General features: G+C 39.9%; 1 protein-coding gene across 1 annotated transcript in view; it reads left to right on the top strand.

The window, feature by feature from the left end:
• LOC129721270 (heparan sulfate 2-O-sulfotransferase pipe) overlaps positions 1-10,027 on the top strand; it is a 555,985-nt gene that overhangs the window by 227,085 nt on the left and 318,873 nt on the right. The window contains exon 3 of the mRNA XM_055673632.1: positions 1,835-1,992. Coding sequence (XP_055529607.1) covers positions 1,835-1,992 — 158 coding nt within the window. The remainder of the gene's footprint in view (positions 1-1,834; positions 1,993-10,027) is intronic.

Raw genomic sequence — 10,027 nt, 5'->3', positions numbered from 1 at the left:
TGTCTGTCTGTCTGTCTGTCTGTCTGTCTGTCTGTCTGTCTGTCTGTCTGTCTGTCCGTCTGTCTGTCTGTCTGTCTGTCTGTCTGTCTGTCTGTCTGTCTGTCTGTCTGTTCGTCAGGATAGGAAAGAATTTTTAATTTACAAACTTTAGCAGTTGATAAATTTTGTCCTCTTTGACCTAATTGAAAATGTTGACGTTGAATGAGAGTGAAACGGCTGCATGAAAGATTTCAATTGCTTACAACTTTGTTACTACTAAACAGTAGTTTGTAAAGGAAAAAGGCATAAGCTATAGCCAATTTGATTATAGTTTAACCAACGCGGTCTGTCATTGCGGGAACGCGGTTCCCGCAATGATGCAATTCAAGCACTTCCCTAGCACAGCCTACACTTAAATATGCAAACGATTTGTTGTTGTTGTTGTTGTTGTTGTTACTTACACGCATTTAGTGAAAAACAATGTTAGCGTCACTTTTTAATCGCTTGATATAAATTTAGAACTACATATTTCAAAATTTGCAAGGTAGAGAAAATAGCACTGCTTCAGAACGTGTTTGTGGCTTTGAGAAATGCCAAATGTAATTTATACTTGGCAGGAGGAACGAAACAAGTCACTTTGAGCTAGTGTATATCGTAAAAGCTTTAGCTTTGGACCCAACGTAACTACAAAAGTACGGAAGATTAAATTTGGTTGCTCTGCCGCTTCTCCGTAGTTCGCTTGGTCCTCGATGCCATTTAAATGACGAGTTTGTTTACAACACAACGTTCGTCTTTATACTTAAAAAACAACGCACAGCGTAGCCCAACCTTTTTTTACTTTCTTCCATAATACCGTGTGCATTGCCCCGCCCACTTGTCGCGTTAGTCCCCATCTCATTACCATTCACTATGTTTTCAGCCGTTCCTAAGGCTGCTAACGCCACTGCCAGTACTCGTAAATTATGCACAAATTAATATTCATGAAGAGTTACTTGATTAAAACAAAAAATAGAGGATTTTACGCCTCAATAATCAAACACTCTGAAGAAAGCATTTGCCAAGCCATTTTTTGACATTTTTGACATATTTGACATTTTTGACATTTTTGACATATTTGACATTTTTGACATTTTTGACACTTTTGACATTTTTGACATTTTTGACATTTTTGACATTTTTGACATTTTTGACATTTTTGACATTTTTGACATTTTTGACATTTTTGACATTTTTGACATTTTTGAATTTTTGACATTTTTGACATTTTTGACATTTTTGACATTTTTGTCATTTTTGACATTTTTGACATTTTTGACATTTTTGACATATTTGACATTTTTTACATTTTTGACATTTTTGACATTTTTGACATTTTTGACATTTTTGACTGTTCTTGACTTTTTCGACATTTTTTACCTTTTTTATGTTTTAAATTCTTGGAATCTTTGGCTTTTTCTTCATAAATTGTATTTTTTTTTCTTTTTAAATAACCAAAAATCATAACAATTTTTGACGGTGGGTTAAATATTTTCGACAACCTAATAACATTATCTATCTAGTTAAAAAACCCAAGATTATATGGTCTCGTAAAATTAATTTTCCTGGAACCCATTATCTAATCCTTCCGCACAGCCTGATTCTGCACCGCTATCCGGAGCGTGCAGGAAGGAAGCACATAATTAACCGTCGATTAGCAACCGCGCTACTTGTGACAGTTCGCGATGGGCCAGGATTATATTTAATTTTCGTTTACCGCTGTCAACCCACTTACCATCTTGTCGTTATTAGTACCCGCTCTTTCGACGTTATTAATGCAGGCATCATTTTGCCATCATTTCCTCTCCTTTTTCCGCAGATATGCAGAATTTGTGGCCCTGATTGCAATCTCATGCACCTTGTTCCTGTTTCTGCACACCCAGAGCCTGACAACCCGGCTGCGCGAGATGGAAGATAAATTGCAACCGTCGTCATTAATGTCAGGCAGCGGTTTAAGTGGTAATTCTATTAGTCAAGGTAAGTTCTGACGCCCGATCGTACAGCTCGAACGAACGCTTAAATTTAGTCAAGCTCTGCAACCTGATAGCAGGACCGCTCTATCCTACCAGAGTGCTCTGCCATGAGGCAAGGACAGAATGGCGTCTCGCTGTCTGGGTTTCACCATCCGAAAAAAAAACCCTTCCCATGTGATCCGATGACAACTTACTACCAGCAGGAAGGCAGAGAGCAAGGAGGAAATTATTGTCAACTTAATCATTACGATCCGCCCTTTCCACACTCCACGTTTAATGTGCTACGACAGCAGCCAGAAATATGTCGGGTGTATTATCCGTCCTCTGTCATGTAGGGGACCACAAGTTAACCGCTTTCCTGGGTGGTAAAATTTTCCCTTTAGACGCTTCCAACCGAACCAATGATTTGCGCTCAAAGGAAGCAACGCTCTTGTTAGAGTTTTTAGAGTTCCGCTCCCCGGGGCGGGGAGGAGCTGAATTTTCTACTCACTTGTGGTGAATATCGATTTACACCCCCACAGTCAAATTAATATACGTTTACATAATTTGGTCACGATGAATCCTCCTAATGTAATATTTGATTTTGCGTTCAGAGAGACGCTTTTGAACCACAGCTTCGTGTCAATACTATACGTGTCTCGCAAAAAAAATTGGATTTATTAAATCATTCCGTTACGGGTGACAAGTTGATCCCACCTGTCCGGCAACAGTTTCGCTGACACTGTCTAGGAAAATTAATTATACGCTATACTTTGTCAACCAACCCTCTTTCGTGCCGTTTTGGGAACCAGAAGCTACCGCAGTAATCGATCCTGTCTCTCGGTTCAATTTTCGCGCCCCAACTGCTCAGGTGGGCGTCGATAATTTTACGACACCCGATGGAATGACTCCCGCCGTCCTCGGTCCGATTCCTTCCAGGGTAGAGAATTTAATTATCAGTGAGGCTAATGGATTTTGAAGTAGAGGAGTACCGAAACATTCGAAACCGTCCTCCGATCGCGAGAGTGACGGACCAATTCTCTGAACACATCGTACGAATTGAAAGTCCGGGAGACAGAGTCGGAATGGGTATCGAAAACATTGTTTAGTGTTCGACTGATAAATAAGAAAGTTTGTACATGTGAACATATTGTATTTATTTTCCAGAAAAAGCTACGCATTGATTATTACAGGAACTTGTACCGCCACGGTTCTATTTAATTTACCCTTCATAGGGTCCTGCCAGGAACCGGTCTTACGAAAAAGCCCAGCTAGCAATACATGCGGTTGCATTTTCCACCTCGCAACATCCACTGACAAATGAATAGATTTATCGAGTGCAATGAAAGTCACACCAAAGCAAGAATTGTTGATAAAACGATCACATGAAGCCGAATGAATCCGGCTGAACGACGAGGCTGGCTTTCATCCCAGCACTAAAATGACCACTAGAATGGCGTTCGATTTATCTACCATTATTGCTAAGCCAAACGTCCGGTGCAGTTGCTTTCACCCACCAGCGAGAAGAGACCTTAAGTAGGTGTAAGCCCTATCCCTGGCCTCTGCTGAGAAAGTACATTAGGCCCTGTTCTGTACTCATAACTTTGCTCTGCAGAATGCAGATGGCCACTCCTTCGGCTGTCCACCGTAAAGTGAATTAATAACAAAAATAAATTAAATTACGGTTCAGTGAGCAAATGCTTTTCCGATCCAATGATGCCGTGAGTACCGTCACTTGCCCCCTCTCGGTTCAGCTTTCTCGGTGCTGATAGAATAACAATAAATTTATTGTTGCTATCGACTTATAAATTATTGTGTTTCTGTCAGAAAACGTTCAGCCATAGGTGCTTCCGTAGCTCGGAACAGACCATCGTTGTGCCGTAAAAGTTTGCCTGCCGTTTTGGGAAGGATTGCTTCCATCACGTGTGTATGAGGATAAGCTTAACCGAACGAGCTACAGAGAAACAAGCCTCTCGGAAGCTTTTGAAACGCAGTGGCAAATATAGAAAATGGATCATGATCTGTTTTGGTTAGAAATGATAAGTATAAACGTAAATTTTCCAGAATAACTCTGCAACTGACGCTTCGCACTCACACAATTCGTGCATCGGAAAACGCTTCTCCGCTTCTCTGGGCGTCAGTTATGATAACGTTTCGAGTATTTTCCGGAACGTTTCCTCCATCTCGAATACTCAGTACAAATATTGCTGATTGCACACACGATAAACAGGGAACACTATTTTAAACGTTGCTTTTGAGGGATTTTAGGCAAACTCGCCTATCAAGTTGGCGACATTTGCTCAGATTTTATTAAAATTTTGTGAGTTTGGTGGCATCGGTAATTTGACAACTCCCAAAATTCTTTATAAATATCGATGTCTTGAAAGGGGCAGAAGTATTTCTATATTTTCATTCATTTTGAGCTTGAGCTTGAACGACCTCACATTTTGTAGTTGCTCATCCGTGATGAATCTGAGCTAGTGAAGTTGCACAAAGAACCACATGGAGATAGTTGTTTGGGATTAATTTATTGTTTTATTTTTAAAATTGTGTGCAAAAGAAGAGTTGCACATATAAACACGAAATCATTGAACAGGAAAGAAACAAACACTATGAAACGTAAACTATCTTTAACAGTCAGAGGGCGTCTAGAATAAAATAGTGTTTCACTTTTTATTTTGGCGCATAATGAGAAAATACAAAATCTTCAATCGTTAAGTTGTTGTCCCTTAAAAGAGAATTAATACTAGACAAACCTGGCACGATCATCTTTTTTGTGTTTATTAACTTTTTTGTGTTAAGAGATAGAGAAATGTATAATTCAAGAAAGTTGTTAAAAATTCAAAAATATGAAACTTTTTTGAATAAACGAAAATCCTATCTTTATTCGGTACACAGTTATGAAATATATTAAATAGAACTTAGTTGAAATTTAGTTTTTTGCTCTTTACTATTGTTAGTTGCATTTTACACGAAAATGTTGTTTAGAGGAATTGTTAGGGCACACAAAACACACATTTTTGCCAGAGACCATACATCTTTAGGACTTTTGCTTACAAAGTTACATGATATTTTAACTTGTTTTTTCAATAAACTCAAGAACATATTGGTTAAACAGGGGCATGGGGATCATGATGTCAATACTTTTCCTTGAAGTTAACTGCCGCTATTCGCATAATAGTCCTATGTGAAAGTTGCGAGTCCTATGTAAATGTTGCGAAAACGGGTCCATTTTGGCATGTTTTTCAAGAATAGCCATTAAAAAAGTAAGGTTTGATTCCCACAACCTCGATTTAAATGGCAGAGCATGTAGAACATGCCAAGTCAGACACATTTCCGCGAAAAAAAACAAAACATAGGACTTTTACATAGGACTGTTATGCGAATAGCGGCAGTTAAGCTCAAGTACTTTAAACTCCTGTAAGTTTCAACCGTACTCCAGTTTACTAGGTTTTTAAATTCTGTAGACTGTGTTAGAGAACGCAAGCATGCAACCAATCATAAGTCGAATTCTGCATTTAATCAAGGTTTACCAATTTTCAGTAGTGCAATAGTTCGAAAAATTAAACTACAATATTCGGTGGCTGCAGAGATGATTTTAAAATCGATTGCTGCAAAAGCATTCAAACTTGGACATATTTTCAAACATCCTCTCCTTTTAATTGCACTTACGCACCCTCTGAAAAGCATTTTCCCAAGTCGCCGCCATAGTAAAAATTGTTTCTAACACTCTCATCTTTTATTCGAGGGGTAAGTCCCCATGTTTCCATGCATAATTAAATTGATGAATCCGATTGAAACCAACATACATAAATGGGCTGTTGGGGCCACGCACAAAAGTGTGCGGTTTGGTCAGGCATGGAGAAAACACAGCACTCCAAAGCGGCTGCGGCCCATCTGCTAACAAACACACCACGCAGGGCAATTCTTCTTTACCCTCCGTGGCGAGCTAAAGACAAAACACTGGAGCGCCATTCGTTAATACGCGAGCCGAGGGTTTTTATTTTCGGCACATGAGGCAACCGGGGGCTTGCAGTTTCGGGGAACACACAAGCATTTATCGCCACGATGAGATCGACAATGGTATTATAATGGATAGCTTGATGGTAGTCATCGCATACAACCACCTGCAATATTTTTTTTATATGTACTCTCGTAATGAAAAGGCGATTGAGGAAACATGTGTAAGCAAGTGGGCTCCCGAGGGCTCACGAAGTCGGGAACACTTGGGCCTATCTTAGTCGAAGCTTCCGAAGAGCTGTTTTATTTAGAACACTGCGGGTTTTCTTTTTGAATAAGCACTGAAAGGCAATGAAAATACCATACGTGGCATCGCCTAAAACACACACGCGGTGGTGTGGTGAGCTTAGACATGCCTGGGTTTGATGGTAACTGAAACAAAAAGTCATTATAATTTAATTTTTGGAACCGAGTTGAATTCACAAACGATAAGAATGTTTTTGGGGCCACGCACAAGTCTGTATGGTGTACGGTGTATTAACTTTTACAATCTGAAAACGGTTTCAACTAACAGTAAAAATATAAATGTGGCCTGTCATACGTTTGTATAGTTTGAATAATAAAATATGCAAATTTCTATATATTTATATAATGTTAGTGATTATTATAGTTGTATGATATTAGATTCGATTCGATATAACATTCTGAATCTCAGGTCCAAATTTCGAAATCGTCGTACGGTACATTTGTGAGTGAGGCCTTACTGAAGGTCGTAAAGCACAAAACAGTGATATGAAAACGACCAATAACTAATTGTTGAGCACGTTTATCAACCACCATTTCATGAAATAACCTCCAAAATGTTTTGTACATATCCCGAATAATATTTTTTTATGACCTTTATTATGTGATGGAAAAATTAATCAGGAAATCTCACGGTAAACAGTGTGTGACCTTTACATATCGTTTTAGGATTTGACTGAGAAAAATTGATTTAGTAGTTTGGCACGATAATGATAGAAACCGACGCTCACAATTCACAGAATTATAAGTTGATCTGTAAACAAAAACACACAGTGGAGATCAGTTATATATATGCCATACGGACTGAGCAGGGGCATGTCAAAATTGGGCTCAGCCATAATTCTATACAATGGAGATGACGGACAACAAAATGGGTAGCGCGAGTCATTTCGGTCATACAAAATCGTTTTGCGCACATTTGTTGTCATTTCTTTTACTAGAAAGACGCAACCAAACTGGCATTCAATCAATTTTACTCTCACATAACTTAATTGAAACTAAAGTCTTGTCAGAGTAATGAGATGAAAGAACACGGGACACGGGATATGGAACACGGGACATGGACATGAACATGGGACATTGGACATGAGACACGGGACATGGGACATGGGACAGGGGACATGAGACACGGGACACGGGAAATGGGACAAAGGATCCCTTCGCGGCTTGTAAAATTGGAGAAATGACATAATTTGAAAACAAAAGCATAGTAAAGTAACTTCCAATATAAATCTGAATTGAACATCGAGAATGGCAAGCGAACCGCTGCTTCTTGCTTCCCAACTGATTTTTATTTAATTTTTTCACTGATTTGCTAGAAAGATGTGCTTATTATTATACCAAAAGTTCGAGGAAGATTTCACATATTGATTAAGACTTCTATGAACAAGATCTGTTTATTCAGTGTAATGCACAGCAATGCAAGTAATGCAACAAAAAGCTCAATGTGGTTCTATGACAACCTTGCGGTTGAGGCTTTGCACACAGCCCTACGATTTTTCTTCTATTTTTGATATAAAAAATTGGTAAAAAAATGTATGGAACACGGAACACGAAACACGGAACACGGGACAGGAGACACGGGACATGAGACACGGGACATGAGACACGGGACATGAGACACGGGACACAGGACACGCGACACGCGATACAAGACACGGGACACGGGACACGCGACACGGGATATGGGACATGAGACACAGGACATGGAACACGGGACATGAAGCATGCGACATGGGACACGGGACATAGGACACGAGACATGGGACACGAGACAGGGGACACGGGACACGGGACATGGGACACGAGAAAGGGGACACGGGACACGGGACACGGGACACGGGACACGGGACACGGGACACGGGACACGGGACACGGGACACGGGACACGGGACACGGGACACGGGACACGGGACACGGGGCACGGGACACGGGGCACGGGACACGGGACACGGGACACGGGACACGGGACACGGGACAAGGGACACGGGACACGAGACACAGGACACAGGACACAGGACACAGGACACGGGACACGGGACACGGGACACGGGACACGGGACACGGGACATGGGACATGGGACATGGGACATGAGACATGGGAGACGGGACGCGAGACACGAGACACGGGACACGAGACACGAGACACGGGACGCGTGACACTGGACATGGGACACGAGACACGAGACACGGGACGCGTGACACTGGACATGGGACACGGATCATGGGACATGGGACATGGGACATGGGACATGGGACATGGGACATGGGACATGGGACATGGGACATGGGACATGGGACATGGGACATGGGACATGGGACATGGGACATGGGACATGGGACATGGGACATGGGACATGGACATGGGACATGGACATGGGACATGGGACATGGGACATGGGACATGGGACATGGGACATGGGACATGGGACATGGGACATGGGACATGGGACATGGGACATGGGACATGGGACATGGGACATGGGACATGGGACATGGGACATGAGACATGGGACATGGGACATGGGACATGGGACATGGGACATGAGACATGAGACATGGAACATGGGACATGGGACATGGGACATGGGACATGGGACATGGGACATGGGACATGGGACATGGGACATGGGACATGGGACATGGGACATGGGACGCGGGGCACGGGACATTTTTGCATATAAAAATTCACTTTGCTCGGCAAAGTTGTTGCACATTTCATAAGAAACAACTTTGCAAAAGACATCTGCCTTTTTCAATGGACTTTTGTGAAGTTTTCTACAGATTGCCACTAAAAATCAATTTTTTCAATATGAGATTTAGTAATAATTTTCTACAATTTTTCAATGATATACATTGGTGTTTGCTATCACAAAACAAACAATTTCATTAAAAAAAGTTTATTTTCATCTCCCATATGGAAATAATTGACGATTTTTATTGAAACAATGCACTAATATACTAACAGATATCTCTGAAATCTGCGAATATCTGCAGACTAAACCATTTATATATTTAAGTATTTATAAGTAAAACATCTCTCATTCCAGATATAGGCATTTGTCTCTCGCTGGTTCCTGTGTAGATATTTGTAAATAAATAAGTGCATTATTTTAATAAAAATCTATAATAACTAAATAAACTTAAGAGATAAAAATAAACTTTCTTCGGTGAACTTGTGTATTTTATTAAAGTAAAGAATATTGAGAAAATCGAAAAGTTTTAGGAAACCATTATAGAAAGTTATAGAAAAAAATTAATTTAAGGGGCACTCTAGAGAAAACTTCACGATAGTTAGTTTAAATAAGCAGTTACAAGTATAGCGTCTTCGACAAAGTTGTTTCTAATAAAATTTGCTAAAACTTTACTCAGCAAAATGGATTTTTATAAGCCAAAATGAGAAAATTAAAACTCATTTCTCACTTTTAGGTAGATTAATCACAAAATTTCAACTTGTACAAAATAGAGAATAATTAAAAGAACAACTTTACTAAAAACACTACGACTCCAAAATCGGTATTTTTTTAAGTAAAGAGTAATTAGTGTTAATTGGCGCAATATCCTAATAAAAATCGTCAACTACCAAAATATTATGTGAGTTAAAAATAAACTTTCTTCGAAGAAACTGTTGGTTTCATTGTAGCAAACAATTTTGTAGAACATTCAAAAATTGTGGAAAATCACTATAAAAAGTTGAATAGAGAAAAACAGATTTTTAGTGGTAATCTATGGAAAACTCTACAAAAGTTCATTTAAATAGATAGATAAAAGTATGCCGTCTTCAACAAAGTTGTTTC

Source organism: Wyeomyia smithii, chromosome 2, assembly GCF_029784165.1.
Source record: "Wyeomyia smithii strain HCP4-BCI-WySm-NY-G18 chromosome 2, ASM2978416v1, whole genome shotgun sequence".
In the NCBI taxonomy this organism is placed as follows: Eukaryota; Metazoa; Arthropoda; class Insecta; order Diptera; family Culicidae; genus Wyeomyia; species Wyeomyia smithii.
Note: the sequence above shows the minus strand (reverse complement) of the source record. Positions and strands in the feature narration are given on the sequence as shown.